Here is a 27,684-nt window from a genome sequence, read left to right on the forward strand (position 1 = left end):
AGACATGGGAACGTCTTCAGGACAGAGGATTTGAGACTTTTTGCAGTTTCTCTGGAACATCACAAACTGCATTTTTGTCTTACTACCTTTAAGAGAGAGAAAAAAGTGTAACACTTTACAATAACAGTACATGAATAATCAACGACTAATACTTGAATTAATACTTAAATATGAACTAATGATGAGTTAAGGCATGTATTAATCATGAACTAATGAAGAGCGAACCTTAACTACTATGTGAGTCTGATGATTTCATGCGTGAATAATGACCACCTTAAGTACATGTTAGTACATAGTTTGTTAGTTAATGTATTAATTAACACGTAGGGGTAAACTAAATCAAACGTCCTCTATAAGAAAGAATATAAATGAAAATGTGCATGATTTCAAATTGTTTATATAATTTGCAGCTGCGTACACAACCATCATTGGATGGCGCTGGATTACTTAACATAGAAAAACGCTCTAATAATAAACACCAACAATTTAATCTCAAGCAGTTTTGCATCATTTTCCAACAATTTCTCTGTTAATCCCATTGTAGTACCAGTACATGCTCCGAGTGGTTCAAGCTCAGGGCACTGGTCCTTTGCCCTGGACAAGGGTGAAATTAATACAGTAACATTTCATCAGTTAGCAAATGCTATTATCTATTAACATTTAAAAGCAGTATCCTATAAGATTATTTTCCGGTGTTTTAGTCTTTTTTAGATGTCGCTGTGAATCAATGAAAATTATGAAAGTGCTCCAGCACCATCCAGTGATGTTTGTGTATGCAGCTGCATATGGCAAATTATATAAATAATTTGAAATTCTGCACATTTAACTCATATTCATTTTTATAGAGGATGTTTGATTTGGTTTACCCCTACGTGTTAATTAACACATTAACTAACATACATGTACTAACATGTACTTAGAGTGGTCGTTATTCACAGACAGCTCAGTTAAGGCTAGCTCTTCATTAGTTCGTGATTAGCACATGCCTTAACTCATCATTAGTTCATAGTTATGTAAGTACTAATTCAGGTATTAGTGCATGATTATTCATGCACTGTTACTGTAAAGCGTTACCGGAAAAAGTGAGGCTGATGAGGAAACAACTGTTTATAGTGGCTATAGGGCAAGTGATAATAGGATCTAACTTGTTTCATTAAAGATTAAACACGACTATAAAATGTACAATGTGCCATGCATTAATTAATAAAGTATGTAATCTTTGGCTAATTGCTGTGGTAGTATAAGAGGAATAAAACACTTGTGGGCATGCTGTTATTGAAAAATAATCAGCTTCAGTTTGGTAACAGGAACTCTGCTTGATTTCAGGCAACATCACACCATGCTTCATGGATTATTTTCCGATAACAGCACACCCCATTATTCCTTACTTAATGAAGCAAACTATATTGAACCAAAGTCAAGTGGTTCAAGCCCCATCACTGCCAACCACCCACTGGTGATCCCTTGAGCAAGGCCTTTAACCCAGTCTACTCCAGGAACGCCATATCATGGAGGACTCTGTGACCCCAATTTCCTAACAAGCTTGGCTATGTGGAAAAAAAAAAAAATCTCACTGTGCTGTAATGTGTATATAACAAATAAAGGCTTCTTCTAAATAAGTAAGCAAATAAATAAATGCCTGGTCTATGCAAAGTTATTTTTGTTTCATTTGTAAACTACACAGTGCATACCATGGTGAGTTTCCCACGGAAAACTTTGTCAACAGTTATTAACTTTTTCCATGTTTAGCCTACGATCATTATGGTCAATTTTGCAAGCAAATATTTCAACTCGGGCAAAAAAAAAAAAAAGGCAATTAGTTCCTTTTTTCTGCATTAAATGAAGAAGTCTTCATTCTTATACTGACTTCACATGACGTATGAGAAATATAAGGATGCTGAAATGTTTATTCGATAACTAGAGACAGAACGAAAGAATTGTATCAAACTGATATCAGTTTCTGGACAACGGGGGGAATGGTTTGCAGCCACAATAAAGAGTTTATAAAACAAATATGAATGTGATTCACAATCATGTCACAGATTATATTACTACAGCATCTAAAAGGTTACATCTTTTATATAGTTTTACTGTGCTTCCTTCTAATTAGTGTTGTGTAACATTAGGATTTTAAAACGACCTTAGTGTGAAATGAGTTTTCACCCAAGTGACCAAGGCCTTCAAATTAAATCCTATACTAAGGCTTTCACAAGCACAAACTAGGGAATAATGCATTAACTACAGAATTACATTAAAATATACATTGAATACATGTATTTAATATAAAAGTCATCTACAGATCATATAATAGAAATTTAAACAGTACAATACAAATATAAATTAACTTTTCATATCTGCTTAGTTCCATTATATATAGACATGTTAATAACATATCTCAGTCAGACTAAAATGAATTTTTGGTGGCCAAATGATTTAGTGTTGTTCTTTAAATCCAGCTAAAAAAAAAAAAAAGTGGATGGATGTTCCCTGACCCACCACATGAAGGAGCCAGAAACCTTCTGAATTTACTAGTGCTGCTCATGAAAAAGTGGAAAAACAGCCGGTCCATTTCAGCTCGTTACCCATTTATACTGCGAGAAAAACACACTAAGGCAAGAGTAAACGGTGTGCCTAAAGCCAAAACAATGTCACACACGCCATGCAATAATAATGTGACAAATGCTAATCTAAAACATGGAGGAGAGTGTGAGTGTACTTGAAATAGAGTGATCTCAAAATTACGGAGATAAAAGGACAAAGGAGCAGAAAAAAAGACCTCTAAATAAGAACAATTTGGTTATAAAGCCCAAAACGATACTATTATTTAAAAAAGAAAAGATATTCAATATATAGTGCGGAAGATTGCAAATGCTTAATTGCACACACACACTGTCATTGTTTGGCATTACTCTCTGGTAAACTATAATAAGGACATTTGAAGTATTTTATAATTAAAGTTACTGTATGTTACAGACCACAAGCAAAACATAAATACAAGGTGTTATGTGTATCTTGGAAAAAAATGTGACAATTTCTAAAGGACAAATATCCTATCCATCTGAAAAATATTATTTCATAGTTTTGCTTTGATACTATAAGCAATTACTTCAGGATAACACGGACTACATTTACATGCACATCAAATTCTGTTTAAAGTCAATACTCGAGTTGCAGCCGTGTTCTGAATACGATGTTTATAAGCATACAGGCATCAGAATATTCCTGTGTTCATGGTTCTTGTAAGTGTGCCCGAGTTGCCATTCCTGAATACCTAGCCTACAGCTAAGCATCTGTTAGCACCCACAATTCCTTGCAGACTGAGCAAGTGCATATATCTCCTTTCAGTGGATTTTTCTGAATAAGGTGTTTACATGCAATAAATTGCCCATTAAAACAGGTATATTCCAGGGGGAATCAGAATGTGGGGAATCAGAACATTGTCTTAATCTGAATCGGGTAATTGGATTGTGGCGTTTACGTGACTCAATACTAATTAAAATATTGGCAGATTCTGATAATTATCGGAATATGGATGCGCACGTAAACATAGTTATTGATCCTCCCAACAAACATTAATAAGTTCCCCTAACACAGGATGTGGTTGAGGTTTATGTTTCCCCCTTCCTCCACACCACATTCAGCTTCTGAAGGCACTGGTAATTGGCTGATTAGGTGCTTTTGGCAGTGTTATGACCCTGCAGGAAGAAGAGCCTGACACCCTGCCCTAATCAAATTTGCACTGTTGCTGCTGTGTTATATGTCATAGTGGTATTCTGGCTCAAAAGAGCGATCTATAGTTGAGAGTTTATAAATTATAATGAATGCTTTTTGAAAATAACGAAGAGCCATTGCTAAGTGTAGGTCTTACTTTCAACATCTAAAGGGCTGAAATGTTGTTCATGACACATAATAGAAAAGCCATGAAAGGCCATGATGCAAACAAATAACATTTCAAGTTAGAAATACAATGTACTGTATATACCCAGCGGCTGAGGTGTTAAGAAGACATATTTGTTAATTTTAGCTCACAAGTTGTGAAAGAGCATGATGTACCTGAAGTCCCACTCTTCCCCTTGGCTTATATGTGTAATTGAAGGTGCTAAATGAAGTATAAAGTACACATGTACTCAGTTATACTCATATTTTACTCATATTTCATATTTCAGCAGGGATGATCATACACCATTTGCCCATCGATTAGTTTCAACTGGGTGTGATCTGAAATAAATCATGCCAACAAAACATAGTGAATGAGGAACTGGATAACTTATCACTTTCTTCTCAGCCAATTAGAGTTTCTGTTTCACTTTCAAGATATGGAATAAGCCAGGAGCTCTCATGAAATAACGTGCTCACAGCTTCTACCTCCAGGCAATACTCTTGCGTTTGCTTGACAGCTTTGAGAGTTTTCGAATTTGTCACCAAGAAAGCAGGCAAATAAATACTTAAAAGAAGTTTTGAAAGACATTGTTGGATGCCACAACCAAACAAGCTCAGGAAAGCTTTAATTCCCTTGATGGGTATGGTGCTGGACACTTCTAAAACAGAAATGGAGCACCAAACCGGGAAGAAGCCTTTGACAAGATTTCTTCTATAACTAGGATACGATCGGGGCTTTACACAGAAGCTCACGCAGAGAATCCAAATCTCCGGCCCTCAGCAGGCTTGACATGAAGGACTTTTATTGCTTTTCTCATTCTAACTTAAATCCTTGTTTTGTAGGTTTGTGGTGTTCTGATGTATTGTCTTCCTTTTGCCTGTATATTTACTTTGTGGAAGGGAAGCAGAGAACTACAATATAGACAAAACACACCATCTCCAAGCCCAAATAATACCTTCAATATCCGAACATACAGTTCAGAGTTCAATTTCAAATGAGTTCAATCAAACTTGTTCAGGCAAATGTGTGGTTTCAGGGAAAGCCACTTGTCACAGACATGGAATGGCACAAAAAGCATTCCCAGTGATTTGGGAAAGATCAGCACAGCTTTTAGTGAGATATTTAAGTATGTTCTGCACCTACTTTGAAGTGCTTATTACGAGTACTTGCATAATGAGGTAAGATGGTCAGTCATTTTGAATGGATTTGGCAGTAGAACAAGTCCAGTGTGCATGTATCATGGTGTAGGATAATGGTCTTATAAAGTTGTATATGGATTCCTTGGATTTCACAGGGATCATCCTGAGATATTCATTTCAATTGGCAGGGATTTTTGAGGATTTTCAGAACTAACTCAAAACATTTTCCATGCTCAAAGCCTTCACTTTTTTTCTGTCTCATCTAATACTCATCTTTTTCCCCCCAAAGAGCATAGAACATACACTTCAAGTCAGAACAAGAAATTCCAGTCATGCTGCTGCCATTGTCTGCTTCATACAAACCATGATTCACAATGAATATTTAATTGGGGGTCTGATTCCTTCTTTTATCTGATCTTTTGCAGAAAGCTTTTCTCCCAGTGCCAGGGCTGCTCTATTTGAGCCGAGGGCCCCACGATGCAGGAAAATACATATAGCGGAGAAAGCCAGATGGAAAGTGTGAGTGCACTGATGCGTTTTTGCACTATTACAAACATACACACATAATAATATAACGTATTATGCAGAGCATCTTGGGTTTATCTCATCTACTATGACTAACAAGTTAAATGACCTTCTCATGAACATAAGAGAGAAAATAGAACCCAAAGTGTAGCATCAAAGGACTAGCTTAACTGTCCGGCAGACCAGTTAGATTTGACCTTTGGAAACTTTGCACAGATGGCACAAGTTCATTAGCATTCGTCTGTCCTTTGCCGCATTTCCTGTTGTTTCCCTTTATAATAAAGCAACACACGAATGATCACAGGAGGTCAAAAGCTATTCGAGATAGTCAACAACATCCCATTTCCAGAGAGAAAAGGAGGATAAGTGAATAGGTCAGTTGAAGCATTAGATATTTCATAAATAATCAAATTGTGCTTTTGATTTGAGGGTCTAGCTCAAGGGAACAATGTCATCACTTAGGCTAGAGAGATGTTAGACACTGTATTCCTGCACGGTACAATTCCGGTACAAGTTCCAGCGTCTGTTTCCCATAGTACCCACTCCAGATCCATACCATTAACACATTCATTGGCCCGTGAAGGGCCGTGTGAAGGTGGCCCTGTGGCCACCTTCAGAGCATAACTCATGGTAACTTACATCAACTGCAAATTTATAATCCACATTATCCACGTTTTAATTTCTGTCCAAACCATTCAAACTATTCCAGCGTGTTTTACAGTAGATTATTTTGAATGGTCAGAACACAAAATGATGGGTCTCTTGCAGCTTTTCTTACCACAATCAATGACAGCAAAGAAAACTATCCTCAAGGCTTGGCTTAACCTTTCTCATCTTCTATTTAAGACCAGGATTTCACACAATCTGTACATAACCATAAAGGTGTCAGATTGCATTGAGTGACCGTTAATACTTTCGGGTCAATTATCGTGTACATCTTTTACTAATTATAATGCACTGTTGCACTTATGACACTACCTACTTTTCAGGTGCATGTCAATATGAATTGATTTCTGTACATTTTAATGTTGAAGTGTGACATAATACAGACGGTGGACAAAATAACAGAAACACGAGTTTGATTTTGAAGTGATTCAATCACAATTACAAACACAGGTGTAAAAGGGTTGATTGACAGCTAGCAGAGGCCGTTATAGACCATTGGGACAGGGGTTGGGGGTGAGGGTGCTTCAAGCCTGGGGTCAGTCATTCTGTTCACATCTCGATCAAATTATATTCTCCAAATATTAAGTTTACTGCATTGAACAACCTTATACAAATGCAATATTTTTAATAATGTTACATGTCTGTATTAGAATTACAGAGCTGGGATAGACAAGGTAGGTTCAAAACATTTTGTTCACTTTTAATTCCTCTTTGCTGCTATTACTGTCTCGCTGTCTTGCTTCTGATGGGTGACTTGGTTCACTGTCCTAAGGGGTTTGGCTAGAAATGTTTTTTTGTTGTGCTTTTTTCAGGACCGCTTTGCCAAAATGTGATCTCACAAAGCAATCACGCTATATACGTAATAATTATTTGAGGGTCACCAAAAATACCCAAATTACAGGTGCATCAGTCACCAAAAAAAAAGTATTTAAAGCCCCAGGCAACACAAATTCAAATATTTAATTAAGTGTGTAATAATAAAAATAATAATAATAATAATAATAATAATAATAAATCATCATTTATCAATGGCAGATTTAAGAAATACGTATCACTGATTAAACTATTTTATATATGACAAATTTATTATATATAACTAAATGCTACAAAATCCCCTCTTTTGTGCCTAATCAGAATAGCGTGGACATGTCTGATTGTGTACTGACTGACAATAGCAATCAACTACTCACCATTACAGCACATAACCAAAGCAAATAGCAAATTTTACTCTGGATTGGATTCAGCAAACAGACTAATAGGCGTCCCTATGTAGTAGTTTTAGTTTCAGACTGAACATAATTAAAGGAAGCAGAAATGTAAAAACTTTGGCTGAAGGGCACCTAGGGGTGAAAATGTCCTAATCCATTGGCCAGAAATACAGCGAAGCTAAATTGACTAAATTACTAGCTAATTATTTAAGTAACAAGTTTAATACAATACTGTCTTTATTTTCTCTTTTTGTTCATCATTACAAATATCCAGAACACGTTTCATACATAGCAGTTATACACCTTTGTCCTTTGGCTCATTTTGCACCTTGAAGTTCAGTTTACTGGCTCACATCTACAAAAAAAGCAAAAACAAGAGCTGCCTGCCATAATATATGGCATGTTTGGTTCACTTCCTAGAGCCGAGCTGAGGAACAAAGAAAAACACACCAGGATTCGATTTGAACCGAATAAACCCTGCATATATGAAAGCAAACTAAAACAGAGTATATAAATTTATAAACATATAAAACTAGACGCATTTTTGCTCGTATTCAGACAGAAAGAGGCTGCAGCGTGCAGCAAAGAAGTCACTTTAGTTTCTGTGCTTAAGCTAAAGCAGAGTAAATAATTCTGTCTGGTACGTCCACTTATACCAGATATATAGCCTCGCCCAATTCAGAAGAAAATGGCAGAAATTCTCTCCTAACTGAAGAATACCACAATGTTCTTTCCCTCATCAGTAGTAAAGTCACCACAGAAGCTATAGCAAACAGGATCCAAAACTACGGCAGTGTGAATGTCAAGAGGAACAGTAGTCACAAGTCAGCACTCACTGCTGCAAATATACTGTCACGATACTATATAATATATGAGCACCACTATGATGCAAGCTCAATAAATTAGTAATAAATTAAATAATTATGCAAAATGAGTTTAAACATGCATTAAGTTCTCATTATACTCCACCTTTGTTTCATATAGCAAACTAAATGTGTCAAGATTGACAGTTCCAATATCAAGCACGTTCCACTTTATTTATATTTAATAGTCTGGAACATCCCAGACTGAATTCATTAAAATGTTTGCATCCTCAACACATCTGTGAAAACACCATTAATTATATCTAACGTTTGCTTATTTACTCTTATTGACTGATATGATTGCGCATTCCATACGGGTAATAATTAGGCTGTTTGTGAAAGGCAGAAAGCTTATGGGCAGTTAATTTGTTACCCATGGGCCTTTCCTTGATGTTGTTCTTGGTGCTGTGTGATCCTTCAGTTCAGACAGGTAATGTGTTTGTTGCTCTTGAAGAGACATTGCCTCCTGTTCAGGTGCCAGGTTTTGTAGGGCTTTTAGGTTTGACTTTTTTTTGCAGTAGATGCTGAGTTTGTTGTTTGAATAAAAGAGACTATGAAATAATAAGAGTTGGGCATTAGGTGACAGTTTTCAGTAGTGCCTTTCAGAAACAAAGCACTGTCTCTATGGCATCAGTCTCCAGCTTTAATGAACAACAGTAATGCAGACCTGCCAACTCTGAATCGGAATAATGCGTAGTCCCACTGAAGGGGGAATGGGGATGGGTAAAAACGCAGTACCATTTCAATATAGTGCTTTCACAGATCACCTCTCTAAGGTAAATACTGGAGTTTTAGAGCACCCACAAGGCTCATCTGGTTTATTCAAAAAAGTTTACATGCACACCTTCTTATTAGTAGTCCATAACATTTTTCTTCTTCTTTGTTTTTTAGGAAGATAGAAAAAGTGTGCATAGGTTTTTCTAGTGTCAAAAACAGAGGAGTGGCAGCTTTTCCCCCTAGTGTCTGACGGTTACTATAAAACCCTGTATATACAGATTCTACCACAACATGCTCGACTGCTTCCACTGACCACTGGAGGAGAGCAAACATCCATTCAAATTGGTTGTTTTTTTGGCCAAAAAAAATAAATAAAAAGTACAGCTTTTGACCATTTTCAGCAAAAGATTTTCGGTAACATCCACTGGCTTAGGTAAGGGGCAGGGAATTAAAATTTTGGAAATATTTTCCTGTTCTGAATGCTTATTTGTGGATGGTTATCATAACGTAACTACAGTGCAGTTCATTTTATGACAAATTCTGGGATTTTTTTTTTAAAATTAACACAACAATTTTCAATTTATATTTACAAATGATTTTTTTAGAACAACTTGAGTGAAAGCTAGAATGATGAACATCAGAGTTTCCTAGTATTTGGTACGTTCCCTTTTTGCTTTAATGACAGTGTGTATTTGAGCTGGCATGGACGCCACAAGTTTCTGCAAAACCTCATGACATGGTGTGGTTTCTGAACACATGCTTCAATAGAGGAGATTAGACATGAGGAAAATCTGACCTTTTGTACAAAGCAGTTAACATGGTAAAGATCATAATTTTGCTTACATTTAAATAGGGACAAAGAAATAGTGCAGATTCTTGAATATTACATATTTCACAATTCTAAAACGATTTTATTTCTAATTTTAAATGAAAAATAAAATCACAGGTGTGTGTGTGTGTGTGTTTGTATATTGTAGGTTCGATTCCCTCCGCGAATTATTTAACACCTATAACCCATGTGAAAAACTAATTGCCCTCTTAAAATAAAAATCTGGTTGTGCCACCTTTAGCAGCAATAACTGCAACCAAATGCTTCTAATAATTGGAGATCAGTCTTTCACTTACTTCTAGGACTAGACTTATTACTATGCTTTGGATCATTGTCTTGCTGCATAATCCAGTTGCACTTGAGTTTCAACTTACGGACTGAAGACCAGACATTCTCCTTTAGGATTTTCTGATAGAGAGCAGAATTCATGTTTCCCTCAATTATTACAAGTTGCCCAGGTCCTGAAGCAGCAAAGCATCCCCACACCATCACACTTCCACCACCATGCTTGTAGGTATGATGATCTTTTTGTGGAATTCGGTGTTTGGTTTACGCCAGATGTTCCACTTTCGACTCCTCAATCCACAGAACATTCTCCCAAGTTTGAGGATCACCAAGGTGTGTTTTGGCAAAATTCAGACAAGTCTTAATGTTCTTCTGAGTTAGCAGTGGTTTTCACCTCGCCACTTTTCCATGGATGCCATTTTTGCCCAGTGTCTTTCTGATAGTGGAGTCATGAACAGTGACCTTTATTGGTGCAAGAGAGGGCTGTAGGTCCTTTGATGATGTCCTTGGCTCTTTTGTGACTTCCTGGATGAGTTCTCTCCTAGTTGATGTGCTCTTGGGGGAATTTTGGAAGGTCAGCCACTGCTGGGAAGGTTCACTACTGTGCTGAGATTTTTCATTTGGAGATAATGCCTCTCAGAAATAGCGTTGTAATGATTCCCAGACTGATATTTCAATCACATTCTTCCTCATCATTTCTGGAATTTCTTTCAACTTTGGCATAGTGTGTTACTGGGTAAAACCTTTTAACCTACTTCATGCTTTGAAAATGTTCTATATAAATGTTGATTTGATTGAACAGGGTTTGCAGTAATCAGGCCTGGTTGCATCTAATCCAGCTGAACCCCATTAGTTTAATAGATTTGGGGAATTAGTGACTATGGGGGCAAATACATTTTCACACAGGTCCAGTTGGTATTGGATAACTTTTTTGCTTCAATAAATAACATTATTATTTAAAAACTGTATTTTGTGTTAACTCAGGTTGCCTTTGTTTTATCTTATATTTTGTTTTAGTTTCTGAAACACTTTAGGATGAGACATACACAAAAACAGAAGAAATCAGGATTTTTTCACAGCACTGTATACAGTGTTTATAATGTAGATAGATAGATAGATAGCAATTATGATACTGTAATGATGTTCACAGTCGGTCAACAGAGTCATCTTTACGATTCCATATTTAACCGCTCCAGATGTCAAATGAGACCAGCTGGTAAGAAACTGGACTAGCCAATCAGAATCATACTTTTACATTAGATCTGTATTGCATAAAGTTTAGCAAGTCTGGTAAAGTAGTAATGATCATGTAAAGTTCACAACATTTTAGACAAACCTGCATTGGAATGTCAGATTAAACATCATTCAAATGCAAGAGATGAAGGTTAGTAAACATTGCACATAGCAAAGACCATCATTGCTGTACTTGGCAAAAGCCTTAACGACTTCTCACGTGTTCCATCATCTAGCTGCTTCTTGTCACAGTTCAATGAATGCTTAAAGAGTTGTAGTAAATAGATTGTGTCAGGATGATTTATTCTTAAACTTCAAATCCCAAAAGAATCATGGCTGAGGTTTTTTTTCTTCCCCTTTTTGAATCATGCCAAGTCTTAAAGACATGACAAATAGTGCTTGTTTTTTTCATGGGAGGAACATGTCACTGCTAAATGTCAGGCCACATGACAAAATATATTCTTGACTTTTCTGTTCAGAGGTGGCCTACTGTTGGACTCCCAGCATGATCTAATCAAAGTCAAAAAGTCATTCATTATGAATGAGATGACGAGTTTTATGTGAGGAGTCGAAAAACACCTCAGGTGAATAAGCTTGTGCTATCATGAAATATTTCAAAACGCAGACTTGTCTGAGAAAGCGCACTTGAGAGCTTTGAACAGAACCTCAGGTAAGTCAGTTGTAAGGTAACATAAAATACACTGTAAAACATGATAGCCCATTAAGTTATGTGAACTTATTTATTCTCTTTAACGCAAATTGTCTTGAAAAGTTTGAACTCAAGTTTATCCGTTTTCAAAAATTAAACCTAAAGCAATCACTGTCTTGACTTGGAAAACTTGGAAAAAGTAACTTTTTGAGTTGAAACAAAGTTTATCTTCAAGTTGAGTTTACTCACATTTTTAAAGCAGCAGTACAAGTGAACTTTTGCTTCTAAGTTTAACCACCTGAAATGTTTTACATTGTATTTAATACAAATGTTACAGTTTAATAAATAGCTACTGGCAAACCTAAATGTGATCATGGTTTTCATAGTCAGCTTGATAAGTTACCTATTGGATGATTGGTTGAAGCATGTTGAGGAAGCTCACTGAGCACTTCCACATGCCTTGGGCCTAATCTGAGAAAGCAAGTCTTGCTGATCAATACAGGCCTGATACCACAGGGATGGAAGGGATCTGTCTGCAGAACTCGGAGTCAACAGAAAGCAGGATTGACCATCATGACAGGAATGAAAAGGGATTTCAGAAAACCTACTTATTTTGTCATGCTAGTGGTCATACCTCACACTAGTGGCCATGCCTCCTGATACCAGGCACTACCAGCCACAACCCAAGAGAGTGAGAGATAAAATGTGAGTGAGAGAGGAAGAAAAAGATGGGTGAGGGATCAATTAAGATGGAAATTCTGTATTAATTCTATTCCCTCATGCTCTGCTGTTTGTGACTTAACATATTTAATTGATTAGCCATGCACAGCTGTTACTGATCTGCCAAACAATGATTGACACAACAAATAAAAAAAAACATGAAAAAAAACAAACATAAAAACACTTATGCGTCTGCATTGACGCAACAAAATCTACTCCCAAAATAAGAGATCCCCTGGTCATGAGCATCTGAGCTGTGGCTTATGCAGGTCTGCAAGCCACCTGCTTTTATTCAGCCATAACGAGGAATGGTTTATGATTCTTCAGAATTTAAAAAAAAAAACGTATAATATAGAAACATATCTGTCTTGGAAGATGTGCACAATTAATGTACACCTACAGACAGGTTGCAAATTAAAGTTGAATGAATGAGTGGAGAAACATAACAGGTGCTGCACATCAGCAGATGTTTTCAGACAGGTGTACTCCATAATATATAATCAAGCAATGAACATCCTACCATGCTCTATGTATTAAAATGGAGAGCAGATCCAATTAACATCGATTTTGGATCAGGATGGCAAAAGGAAAAAATGATCTGAGTGATAATCCTCCCATCCACAAGGGCTCACTGAATGGTTTCATGAGTATGAAAAAGATACCAATCATATGCTAGGGCCTTCACACTCACCGGCTCTCATCCCTGTTGAATACCTATCGTATGGGAGATTTTCGAGTGGTGTGTTGAATAGCGCTCTCCAACACCATCCTGAGATCTAATCTTTTTGAAGAAGAGTCCCGAGACTTGTAGACTCTCACCACGCTCACAGTGTTGTTCAGCGATCAGTATACTGATACACTTACTTACATTTACAATTACAGCATTTGTTAAATGTATTGTTGGGCATTATATGAAGGCATTACATAAACTTGGTAAAATAACTTAAATATAAGCCTATAAAACACTTTCCAGATTTTTATTTTAAGCACTTGTTAATGAGGAAGAAAGAGTGAACCCGTGACCAAGTTAAAGTAGTTAAATGTACGTCAAATACCAAGTGGTTGATGTTCCTTGGGTACTTCTATCTATTTTATAACCCTGTAGATCCTTCTACAACCCCTTCAGGTTAGTACTTGGTAAACCCACCTTTTACTGTAATAACAGCTTTAAGTGTGTTCCTACCAGTGTTTCACACTTTTTGCAAGGGATTTTTCCTGGAACATTTGCTCCAGGTTCTTCTGGTTGGTTGTATTGTTCATTGAATGCAATTGAATCTTGCCACAGATTTTCACTTGGCCACTGTAGAGCATTCACCTTTTAGTTCTTAACCACTCCTGCATTGCTTTGGCCTTGTGTTTGTGACCACTGTCCTCCTGAAAGGTGATGTTTTTCCCAAGCTTTCTTTTTTTCCAGCAGACTGAAGCAGATTCTGACATCCATTCTGTCTTCAATTTTGTTCATAAGCCCATGCTCATAAGTATACCCCTGGAGCATGATATTGCAATGTAGAGATGGTGTAAATTGAAGTATGCCTTAGAATTAGTTTGAGCCACACATAGCTCTTTGAAACTTGCCGAAATACATTATCTTGATTACACCAAAAAACCCCACATCTACACTGGTTCACTCTTGTGCTTTCATATAGCTCTCCTTGAGTAATGGTTTCTTTCTAGCCACCCTCCAATACAGTCCTGAATTATGCAGAGCTCTTGAAATGATTTTCTGGTGCACCTTCACTCTACTCTCTGCCACTGTATTCTGTAACGCCTTTTGTAGAACTCCTTCTGTGGATTCCCTCACCAGTCTCTTCTTGTTTTTAAGGGAGGGCCTTGTCTCTGTAGTGCTTAGGTGGTATGGTGCAGCTTAAACTTCCTCGCTGTTGATTCAACAGTGTTATGAAATTCTATTACCTTATATTTAACTTCCTTAGAATGCACCTTAATCTTCATTTTCACTCCCATCCCTCAGAATGTGGAAGTCAAATGTGTCCATTTGACATCATGTTTCAGCTGGGGCTTCCAGAACCTGGGAGGGTTTAATACTTATGCAAGTAGCATTTTTCAGTTTTTGAGTTTCTGACCCATTTTGATTCTGAAGTCACTGTAAGAGAACACGAGTTCAATAAAAATACTGACAGGAAGAATGTGTGTATTTATTGTTTGCTATGATAAATTCCAGGGGGGTCAATAAATTTGCAAGCCAAAATTGTATGTGTACTGGGGAAATTTCCTCCGTTAAGATTTAAGAAGAAGAAGAAGAAGAAGAAGAAGAAGAATATATGACTCAGTGAGAACAGAAGAAATGGTTCATGCATAACTCCATTATTTAAAAAATAAAAAAAGGGAAGTATAAAGAACCCAAACAGCCATATTTGACTTAATCATACTTCACTGGGGGTTAAAGGAACCCAAGAGAAATATATATATATATTTGAAAGATTTTAGTTGAAATGACCTGCTTTGTAATGATAAATCATGCCGGTCTCATGGTTTAAATAATGGAAAACCATTTGTAGCTCCGCCTCTGTAGTGTATTACTGATTCAACTCTGCTGTACACGTGGATGATACGTTGTGGAATTCAACACCATCTAGACCTCCTCGAAACCATTTTTTCCACAATCATTAGAATTTAGATTGCTGCTGCTCCTGCAGAGAGACTGGATTATGAAGGATTTGTTACAATAAAATGTGCCATATTTATGCAACAATCATTTTGTGAACAAATAGAATGGAAATAGTGTCTGTCTATTTTCATACGATGGAATCTTATATGACAGCTCTTACTGGACTGAGAGACTAGCCCACAACAGACGTTTTCCCCTGGCCACAAGTTTGTAAAACAACTAGAAGCACAACTGTGGGGTAAGAGCAGTGTGAAATGTGTGAGGTTGAATTCATGCTGCTATGAATACTAATGAACAATAAGTTGGTACAAGAATATTTTGATAGTCTTCACGGTAATGGTAACAGTGCTATAGCTAGTGCTGTTAGACTGCTAATAAGTAAAAAGTTATCTATACCAGTGGTTTTCAAAGTGGGGGCCGCCAGGGGGTGCCTGGGGGGCCTCAACAATTCGGTGTGCCCATCCCTCCCACTAGTACGTTTTCTCTTTCTCACTCTCAACCACACACACACACACACACAATCAATTCCTAATGTAATGTAAAGATGTAAGATGTAATTATTAAAAAAGGGGGATATATTCAAAAGTCTGTATTTTTAATGTGTTTTAAAGACATCTTGCAGAAGGGGGACCTCGGTCAAATGTTAATGCCATTTGGGGAGCCTTGCCTTGGAAACGTTTGGGAACCCCTGATCTATACTATTACCCTATCAACATTTAATCTTTGTGAACCTATCACTGTAACTACATAGGCTGTGCTATTATTATTATTATTATTATTATTATTATTATTATTATTATTATTATTATTATATAAATGGACAAAAATATTCAAGGGTTGATTCTTGTTAAGGACATTACATGGCTTGTACCATTCACTAACTCTACATTCACACTAGTGACAATGACATTTCAATTTTAAACAAATAAGGTATGATCACCAAATACAGGTAGGTGGAAGCAGGTGCAGTCTTTCTTTCTTTTCTTTTCTTTAACAAAATGTAAACTGAACAAAAACCAGTCAAGGTGAGGTTCAGAAGGCTAGAAAAGCAACAAAGGATACAAAACAAGAATCTACCATGGCGAATACAAAAGAAGATACCTACTCACATAACCATGCTGCAATACAACATAAAACAAAACAAATGCCACAGAACAAGAGGGCAAACATAGAATTTATAAAGGGGGATTAACCAAGGGAAACACGAGACAGGTGTGCACTGGAAAGACATTCAAACTATGAGGGAGATTGCCCTCTAGTGATCTGGAGAGGAATTATCCATGGTGGACATGAGAGTATGACAACACTGAAGTGGAAAACCCAAATGACTCAAATGATTCCTTCAGCCAATCCTCTAGTGCATGTTCTCCGATGAGTCTTCAGTTCCCCCATTCACAACTGTATTTCCTACCTGTATTTAGTTCCAATTTACCTTAGAAGAAAAGCTTATAACTGTATTTTATGTCATCCTGTCAAATCCAACCTCTCCTTAAATGTGTACAGAGACATTCTGAAGAAAAGATTGGAAGGAAGTATAAAGGTCATTGGTGATACTAGTGAGTGTAAGTAACTAGTGCAATATAACTTCCTTTGCTAATCTGCTAATGAAGCCCAGCACGCACCAAGTAAAACTTAATTACACTTAAACAAACATGATGTACAGTGCTGTGAAAAAGTATTTGCCCCATCCTGATCTCTTCTGTTTTTGTGTATATCTCATAAATTGTTTCAGAAATTAAAACAAAATCTAATTCACCAAAGGCAACCTGAGTAAACACAAAATATAGTGTTTAAATGATAATGTTATTTATTGTAGCAAAATAGTTAACCAATACCAACTGGGTATGTGTGGAAATGTATTTGCCCCATAGTTAAAAATTCCCAAAATTTATGAAACTGCATTCATGATGGGGTTCAACTGGACAAGACGCAACCAGGTCTGATTACTGAAAACCTTGTTCAATCTAATCAACACTTAAATAAAAACTTTTTTAATCAGCATGAAGTTGGTTAAAAGGTCTTACCCAGTAACACACTATGCCAAAGTTGAAAGAAATTCCAGAAATGATGAGAAACGAGGTGATTGAAACACACCAATCTGAGAAGGGTTACAAAACTATTTCAAAGGTTCTTGGATTCATCCAGCAAGTCACAAAAGAGCCAAGGACAACATCAAAGGACCTACAGGCCTGTCTTACATCAATAATAGTCACTGTTTATGACTCCACTATCAGAAAGACCCTGGGCAAAAATGGCATCCATGGAAGTGTGGCGAGGTGAAAACCACTGCTAACCCAGAAGAACATTAAGGCTCGTCTGAATTTTGCCAAAACACACCTTGATTATCCATAAACGTTTGGGAAAATATTCTGTGGATTGATGAGTCGAAAGTGGAACTGTTTGGAAGACACGGGTCCCATTACATCTGCATAAACCAAACACCAAATTCCACAAAAATACCTGCGGTCAAGCATAGTGGTGGAAGTGTGATGGTGTGGGGATGCTTTGCTGCTGCAGGACATGGGCAACTTGTAATAATTGAGGAAAACATAAATTCTTCTCTCTAACAGAAAATCCTATAGGAACAACTATAGGATTATGCAGCAAGACAATGATCCAAAGCATAGGAGTAAGTCCACCTCTGAATGGTTCAAAAAAGTACGATTAAAGTTGGAGTGGCCTAGTGAAAGTCCTGACTTAAACCAACTGAGGTGCTGTGGCAGGACCTTAAACGGGCAGTTCATGTTTGAAAACCCTCCAGTGTGGCTGAACTAAAGCAGTTCTGCAAAGTCGAGTTGGCCATTTATCGGAAGCATTTGGTTGCAGTTATTGCTGCTAAAGGTGAGACAACCAGATTTTAAGTTTAAGGGGGAACTTAGTTTTTCACATAGGTGATTGGTGTTGGATAACTTTTTTTTTTTTTTTTGCTTCAATAAAAAATAAAAATAAAAACTGTATTGTGTTTACACAGGTTGCCTTTGTTTGAAGATCTAAAACTATTTAGTATGAAATATACATAAAAACAGAAGAAATCACAGCACTGTATATAAACAGTATAATGAGCTGTAGGCTATACATTAGTTACCATTATTTCGCTGAACAGTACATGTATACAAGCGACAACAGTAGCATTTGATACATTTGCTACTAAGTAGCAAACTGATAACCACTTCACACACCTTACAGCTCTCCCTCTTACAGGGATTTGTCAGTTATGCAGAAAAAGCACTGACTAACAAAAATCAATTACTCTTTATCCCACAGCACTCTTGAGTTGTCGATTCTGATTCGTGATTCTAATTCAAATGGTAGGATTAAACTAATGTGCTCTTTCTAAGAAGTTATCGTCTACAGTAACAACTCATTCACAGGGACAGATTAAAAATATGTTGTTATTTAACAAAGTTAAATAGCTTTTCTGCAAAGAGATGTTGATTTAACATTTATGGAAGGAAGGTAACCGCCCTCCAGGTGTGATGTGTCTGATATATATACTCAAAAGTATTTGGCTAGCAAATATAGACAAAAACTTTTGTCTATAATTCACTGTATTTCACTTCTCTGGTTAAATTATAGAGAAAATTGCACTGTTCATACATCAGATATGAGGAGTACACACAAAAACAACATTTTTCAACCAGCTATATTATGCTGTTTCAAAAAAAAGGGATCAACAGACTCCTGTTTTTCACTTATTGTTATGACTAGGCATTTTCTAGAATGACAGAAATATGTGTACAGGTTCATATTATCAATCCTATTATGGACAAAAGGGGAAGGTACTACTTTGCTGAAGCTGTGTTGCCAGAGTAATTCATTTAGTTAATTCATTCATCATTTTCTTAATTCTATGTGATGTTTATTGAAAGAAATCTTAATTTATACTTAATTTATTTGAAAAAGTTTTATATGTAGCTGTTGTCCTGATTTTATCTCTGGCGTTCTTTGGAAATGGGCCTGCAGGAAATAGTAACAACAGCTTCTGTTCCAAACTTTAGCAGCCATTTGCTTTTAAAAAATACATTTAAATGCCAGAATATTAGAAATCCCAAGGCCTACTTAAGCCAGCCACTTCCCACTGAGAAGTTGTCTAGATTTGTTTAGAATTTTGGAAGAGGGAAATGTCATAATATGGGTTTTTTTATTTATTTATTTTTTTTATATAATATCTTTTTAGGGGCTACTTTTTAAGTCAACTGAAAGAATTCGACATTTCTGGTCTGTCAGTGCTTACTAGAACTAGAATGAAACCCTGATCATGATTTTCAATCAAATATCTACACAAACAAAAGTCTCCTGAAACCAAAAACAAGAGCTCAGCACTAGAGAACCTTCAAAAGTACATCTCCCAGTCTGACTCTGACACTTTCTCGCTCAGGTGTCGGACTCCTCTTTGTCTCCTGACGGATGTCCGCTCACCTGCATGGAGCCATTCACAGTGCGAAGGCTCTCGTGTCGCAGTGTGCAGCTGCCGCCGCTGGCCTTCCGCCAGGCTGAGCAGTACTACTGTGAGAGAAGGCCAGAGACAGAGACGGCACAGCCGCGACCCACCAGCCTCCCCCTGAGAGCTCCACCGCTCATTGCCATCACCTCTGCAGAGAACAGCAAGTATGCAGACAAACCTTTATTTACCAACCCTTTATTCAGGTTATAGTTTCTGACAGATGTCTTTTACCTATATGAGGAACCAAAACAACAATGTTTGTTTCAGTTTAAGGAACCATATTAACAAAGAAATGTACTCCTCTGGTTAAAGACCTAAGGATTTGTGCTTGCATTGGATTCTCCTACCTTGTAGGTTTCTTTGCCATCCTATACATTTCATTCCAAGCAATTTTACAGTATATATAAAATATTTGTCAGTGCTGATTTAGTTGGGAAAATGTCTGCATCACAACATCATGTGAATAGTGTGGAGTTTAATTCCTGTATACTTGTACAGTAACTCATTTGAATTACGCAAATAATTTTATGCCAAACTGGTTACCTTATCTAGCGGTGGCTACATTAGCATATATGTTTGAGCTAGCATTGTTTTTATTTGTTTAACTTTCATCTACTATGCTGGAGTATCTACCTTAGGGGATGTTCTCTAGGATGCCTTAATCTGACATCTAACCATGGATGAACTGTTTCTTAGCTCTTACAGAGATAACTGCAGAGTTTAGCTTGAATTTTTATTTTACCTTTAGTAGTGCTACACCATGTAATTAAGTAATTAAAACTCGACCGAAAATTATAATAATAATAATATTCCCCATCTTTGACTTGGCTAAATTAACACATTAAGACCACCATGACAGTCTAAAAAAAACAAACAGCAACAATGGTACTGTAGAGTTGAGATAGATTGTTTCTATCAAATCTATCTAATAGTGTCCATGCTACAATTTTTGTTTGCTGAAGAGGAGACTAATGGGAGAACCCTACTGAAACAAACATCAACTGAAAGAAGCTACAGTACAACCCTGGAATAGCAACAGAAAACAAAAATGCAACAGTTTGGTGACATCGGTGGGTCACCGGCTTGAAGGGATATGCAACCAAATAATAAGTGTTATTTACTTGAATTTACTGTATCGGTTCCTATACTTTTGCTCACCTACAAATTGGGTGGTCTGCCACCAAAGGTGCCATGTTTTAATTTGTTTAACACATCTAGATGTAAATATCAGGAAAAGAAAGCTGAAATTCTGTCTGTCGTCTCATATTCATCTTTAGATCTTAAATCCAAATGTCTTCAATGTACAGCGAAAACAACAGAATTGGCCTCGCTGTTCCAATACTTTTGGAGTACACTGTGTATATTTTTTTTTTGAGTTTAATGGAGCAACAGGATTGGTCTTAATCTAAGTTTACTGTAAAACTAAAAACCAGAATTAATGATGCCTTGAATTAATTATTTATTTTTAAACAAGTGAATATTTTGCTTAATATTGGATTTACAGATAAAACTGTGCTTTAATTCAGGTTAAGTCATAATCGTTGTTGGTGGAACCCAGTTTCTGTAATGTGTGTGCCATTGTAGCTGAAAACAGGTTAAACTAAAAGCACATTTATGTTCAAAAGCTTTGAGAGGTACATTTATTATTCTAAATTATTCACCAAGCGCACACTTTGTCTCTTCATGAGAAATATTGGATTGTTTGAATTGTTTCTGAAATGTTTCTTTGTCTGGTTGCTGTGAATGTCAGCTTTGAACTTGTGCTTGCATTTGAATTTGCCGTGTAAAACGAATCTCGGAAATGAGCGATGCTTAGCTTAGAAACTTGATTACACAGTTTCACCATTAATAATGAGTTCTGTTTTTGTAATTTGGGTCTGAAATTTGCAGCTCTGCAGAGCTGAATTTCAGTAGTCCGTGGCGTTAGCTAGATCGAAAATGTCCGCTGTCAAATGAGTTGTGAAGGTTAGAAGGAAGAGGCATTCCTGTCAAAACAACAATTTGTTATTGTTGGCGTTCGTGTCAAATAAATGAGATAAGTGACATGTGTTCCATCTAGAGACTGAGGGCTGTCAATCAGATGCTAAGCTATGTGCAACAGCAGTTTGCTTCTTCAGCGTATGGTCTGAAATACACAAGAGAGGTTTGCTTTTCAATCTGCTTGCAACAGACCATTTTAGCACATGCTATGTGCTTTAACCAGTACAAATATTGTAATAGATGTACAGAATGCTGAAACTCCTAAAACAGAACTACACATCCCAAAATCAGTGGCATAGGTAAAATATTCATTGATTAAAGAAAATCGAAACCCTGGAACACATCAAATGTGTTTGTATTTCAAATATCTCTGATGTGTTTAGCAATTCTGGTGCTAATTTCTCAGTTAGTACTCTATTTTTGTCATTTCTCTGAGATGTCATAGGGTGTCTGCTGTGCTGTTGTCACAGGGTGACATTGCTAGCGCAGTTACAATGGTGTTTAACAGAAGGAATTTTTTTTTCAATCATCTTAAACATAAGGGATAACTGCAAGGTTGTGTTGTTAGCTCATAAATACAAAAGAGCCACATATATATACACGACGTACAAAGTCATATTAATGGAAATCCAGCACAGTATTGGAGATAAACTGTGGATTCAAAGTCTCAGAATGCAGGGATTTATATGCAGTTACACCGAGTTATAGCAGACATGCCACTTGGCTAGTTAGCAATCTATGAGATGACGAGTGTGATGGCGTTGATGGTGGTTCTAGCATGAAAGTTGAAGCTTTTTATGCTGACCTGTTTGAGCAAACTGTAGATGAGGAGTGAGAGAGTTGGACAGACTGGAATACTAAAGTGCTTTGGCATTGCTCTCTTTATGTACAGATGATGCAAGGGCTAAAATGACTGGCACCACTATCAGCAGGTAGTTGAACAGCATTACAAAATAAATCTCAGGTACCATTTCAGATCACAGGTTTAATTATAAATGAATGGAACTCATTCATGGTGGCTGTTTCTTTTAAACTGTTGGCTTAACTACAGTAACTCTACTATGTGTTTATGTGCACTCTCATTAAATGCAAATTTAATAGTTCACTAGGAAGAATGATGCAGGGGACTGGTCTTCTATATGTGAGCATACACATTTACAACATACCCTCAAGGCAGGACTGCAATGAGCTTTAATGTGACTAAGGTTGCTGCTGGAAGTGGTATTAGTGAGGCCAGCAGAGGACGCTCACCCTGTGTTCTGTGTGGGATCTAATGCCCCAGTATTAGATCGGGGGACACTACAATGTAAAAACAGCACCGTCTTTCGGATGAGACATTAAACCTAGGTACTGACGGTCTGTGGTCATTAAAATTCCCAGGACACTTACTGTAAAACGTAGGGGTATAACCCCGATGTCCTGGTGAAATTCCCCCACTGGCCTTTCTCTGTCATGGCCCCCTAATAATCCCCATCTCTGAATTGGATACACCTCTCTCTCCTCTCCACTAATATCTGGTGTGTGGTGGGTGTTCTGGTGCACTTTGGCTGCCGTCGCATCATGCAGGTGGATGCTACACACTAGTGGTGGTTGAGGAAATGCCCCCCCCCCCATACATTTAAAGTGCATTGAGTGTCTAGAAAAGCGCTATATAAATGTAACTGTAACAATTGAAATTGACATGGAATAAATTATGGATTTGCTGTGAGGAAATGTGCATTTGGATTAGTTCCACTGATGTGTGCTTTAAGGGGGGGGCGACCTAACCTAAAATACCACACTACGCAATCTATTTACTTTGTCCTTTAAGGTTAATAATGGGAGAGTACATTAGTATGCAAATCATAATTGAACTTATATTAAAATTTGAAAAATTGACAAAATGTGTATGCACCTATTGATGTTTTCTAATTTAGATGTGGAACAACGGTACTATGGGTTAGGTTTAGGCTAACCCTAAACCTAACCCCTAACCCTAATCCTAACCCTAGGTTATGAAAATTATATATAACACATTATACATATAGCACACACACACACACACACACACACACATATATATATATATATATATATATATATATATATATATATATATATATATATATATATATATATATATATATATGGGGGGGGGGGGGTGATGCTGTGTGGCATAGTGATATAAGGACATTGATTTATGAGAAGCCTGTGGTTCTAATGTTGCTCAAACCACTGTGGTCATGACTTTAATCTCCAAATTTGATCTACTGAAGCTTCAACAAGGTCCTACTTTGTTCATACTTCTCTTTTAATTCAATGCATGAGACTTTGATGTCTCAGGAGCACTTAAAAAACCTCCAAAATAAAATAGGATTAGGGGGAGGGGTTTTAATATAGAAATATAATATAAATATTCAGCTTGTTCAACTACAGTGTGAGCACATATTGGATTAGCCTTCCTGGTAGTTTCTAATGTTATAAAGTCAGCCTCACAGTTGGTAGGTTTCATGCTATGCTTGAACAGAGGAAGTAAAAGATAACAATGTCTGACTGGTAATCTGATAAGTAGAAAGGAAGACCAATGAACAGATTTATCATCAAATGCAATTTCATGGTCAGGGTGAGCAAAATTTCATGCTTCAGCACTTTCTGTCAGATTATGGGTTTGGATTTTACACCTACAGGAAAGCATCAGCACCTGTCACCTGCATTGAGAGGAAACTCTAACTTGATGGATTGAACCATTAAATGAACTGACATGGCAGCCTAGAGTAGTTACCAAATCATTTGTACACTGACAATAATTTATGGCTGTACCCTAATGATCTTAAATGTAGATTTATGCAATAACCATAGCTGCAGTGACAGTAGTTTATGGCTGCACTTCATTCATTCACTCAGCAACTGTCGCTTGATGGTGCAGTGGATAGTGGCGCCGCCTCACTGCTCCAGGGTCCCCGGTTTGATCCTGAGCTTGGGTTACTGCCTGTGTGGACTCACACCTCCCAAAAACATCCTGGTAGGTGGACTGACTATGTTAAATTGCCTCAAAGTAGGTATTAACTTGTGAATGGTGCATCCTATCCAGGGTTGTAAATCCTTCCCAGGATAAACTCTGTCTCCACCACGACCATGAACATTAATGAATAAATTAATCTTATGTAACTGCTTTATCCTGGTCAGGCTCATGGTGGATCCAGAGCCTATCCCAGGAACACTGATCACACACATTCACCTGCTCCACCCACCCATCCATGTTTTTGAGGTGGTGTAAACAAACCCACGTACACATGAGGAGAACATATGTCATGCCACAAAGACAGCTGAACTGAGGATTGTACTGTGGACTCTGGAGCACTGAGGCAGCAACACTACCCTACCCTACACTACCTTAGCTCTAGGCAAAGATAGGCAACCATTTTGGGCCCCTAAAAATGCAAATTATATATATTTAATTATTAATGCTAAATAACATCCATTCATCCATGGATGGGGATATCATGGACGGGGTGCCAACCTATTGCAGGGCACACACGCATACACTATGGATGCCAATCAGCCTACAACACATGTCTTTGGACTGGGGGAGGCCTCTGGAGTGCCTGGAGAAGCACAGGGAGAACATGCAAACTCCACACACGCACACGGTGGAGGCAGAAATCGAACCCCAACCCTGGAGGTGTGAGGTAAACATGCTAACCACTAATCCACTGTGCCCCCCGTGCTAAAAAATTAAACGTTGAAGTTAGAACACTGAAATCACTCAATCTTCCCCTGCCTGTCTGCACTTAAAATCACCCATGTACTGTACCTCTGGATCACTGTTACACTACACTGTATCCATAATACATAATCTGCTCTATTCATATTATGTGCACCAGTCTCAAACGCGTGCAGTACATTTCCCCACATGCAGTATGTGCACAGCTTTTTGTGTCGCATCTGTTAGTTTAAGGAGCATTTCACTGTAACACAGGAATTTAATTGTTTTGTCATATAACAATAAAGCTAACTTGATCTTGTCTTAAAATTTGCCTCACCTGACAGGCAACTAATCCAGAGTAAACTCTGTGCCGCCTTCACTGGCATTTGTGAGGAATGTATGTGTGTGTGTGTGTGTGTGTGTGTGTGTGTAAGCGTGCTTTGCTAAAAACGTCACAAAAGTCCTTAGACACAATAGCATGAATGGTGTGTAGAATCTCACCTAGTGGGCGGAACCCGAGTTCTTTAGCTGGGAAGGGAGCTGCTTTGTTGAAGTGGGCGTGGCCAGTGGTGCGCCCAGGTTTATAGCCAAGCGCGCGCTCATATTCACTACTAAGACAAGCTGTGTGAACGCGGGGTGATTATATGGACTTCAAAAACCTTTTTTGTTGTTGTTTTTTTTTCCAATTATAAATATAATAATAAGTCGTATTTGTGAGATAGGATTAAAACGTTACAATATGACTTTGAAGCGAACGAACAGATATTGTTTTTGTATCGGTTCGCGGAGGAAATTAAACGCGGTGAAGAATAGCCTAGCGTTATTATTTTTAAGCAGCCATGTTTTTACTGTAAAGTGACTTCATTAACATTTTCCACCATAAATGGACATTTGGAGTCTCTGCTTCCACTTTGTGGAAATGACAGCTGTAAGTTACTTTAGGAACCTCGGATAAGTTGTCTCTCTGTGTGGGTGGGGGGTTTCTTTCTTTATTTCCCCCCTTTAAAAAAATAAACAATATAAATATATATATATATATATATCTGTATATAAGAGCGCGAGTATGGATGCCGGTGGCGGGGTGACGGCTCCGTGCCTCTCTCCCAGCAGCGGGGAAAATAATATTAAAACTCCCAAACATCTGTGGAGACAACAGGACCAAGTGGATCTTCAGCCTCAATCCCAGGCTCAGGTTCAGCTCCAGTCTCAGCAGTGCCACGGAGCGCGGAAGAGCCACCGGGTGAGACAGCGCGGCTTCTCGGACAACGAAAAATATCTGTGTCCGAGGACGATGGAGCGCACGTACGCGGTGGACACCGGCGGTCGCCCCGGTCTCAAGAAATCCAGGATGTCATGGCCATCGTCCTTTCAAGGACTCCGACGGTGAGACGCGGACTTCCGCTCCTTTTCTTCTTTTCCATGTCGCTTCTTCTCTCTGACACGCGTTAAGAATGAGGAATACTCGGAGAATTCAGGTCCCCGAGACGTGAACTTTCTACAGCTATATTTGCCAAAACAAACATTCAAACAAATAGCAACGCGCTCTTCGCGAGCCTCTTTCAGTCACGTGACTTTTCTTAATTGCTAGCCCCCTATTTTCATGTCGCTAACATTACGCGTCTTGCATTTGCTGCTAGGTAAGTGCACTATTGCAAGGTACTTATGGTTTTAGTTTAGTACCATACAAATAGTCCAGTTCCCCCGTCTATCCAGCATATTTTACTCCCAAACCCTGGCCCTGGTCCTGAGCTAATGTGGGTATGTTGGAGCAGGAAAACACTATATAATGTGAGGGACAGACTGTACTACAGGACCAGAGTTAGGAACATGTGCATTAAAATGAATGTGAAGCATAGAGGGCACTCTAGGGCATGGGAACCTGTGCATTAAATGTGAAGGACAGGGGGTACTCGAAGACCAGGGTTGGGAACCTGTGCAGGAGAGGCAAAAATGAATGTGCAGGACAGACAGAGTACAGGATGAGGGTTGGGAACCTGTGCATTAAAATGAATGTGCAGGATAGACGGAGTGTACATCAGGACCAGGGCTAGGAACCTGTGCATTAAAATGAATGTGCAGGATAGACGGAGTGTACATCAGGACCAGGGCTAGGAACCTGTGCATTAAAATAAACGTGCCAGAAAGACAGTGTACATCAGGACCAGGGTTAGGAACCTGTGCATTAAAATGAACGTGCCGGACAGACAGAGTGTACATCAGGACCAGAGTTGGGAA

General features: G+C 37.9%; 1 protein-coding gene across 3 annotated transcripts in view; it reads left to right on the top strand.

Moving 5' to 3' along the window:
• The window catches only part of pde4d (phosphodiesterase 4D, cAMP-specific), a 200,669-nt gene that overhangs the window by 17,506 nt on the left and 155,479 nt on the right, over positions 1-27,684 (top strand). For 2 of the 3 annotated variants that reach the window (XM_053680374.1, XM_017467927.3), the window contains exons 2-3: positions 5,445-5,538; positions 19,719-19,948. In XM_053680374.1, the coding sequence (XP_053536349.1) occupies positions 5,497-5,538; positions 19,719-19,948 (272 nt within the window). In that variant the 5' untranslated portion in view covers positions 5,445-5,496. Of the gene's footprint in view, positions 1-5,444; positions 5,539-19,718; positions 19,949-25,860; positions 26,833-27,684 lie in introns of those variants that run through there. The other variant, XM_017467926.3, reaches the window with a different exon arrangement.

The sequence above is a fragment of the Ictalurus punctatus genome, chromosome 5 (genome assembly GCF_001660625.3).
Source record: "Ictalurus punctatus breed USDA103 chromosome 5, Coco_2.0, whole genome shotgun sequence".
Classification (NCBI taxonomy): Eukaryota; Metazoa; Chordata; class Actinopteri; order Siluriformes; family Ictaluridae; genus Ictalurus; species Ictalurus punctatus.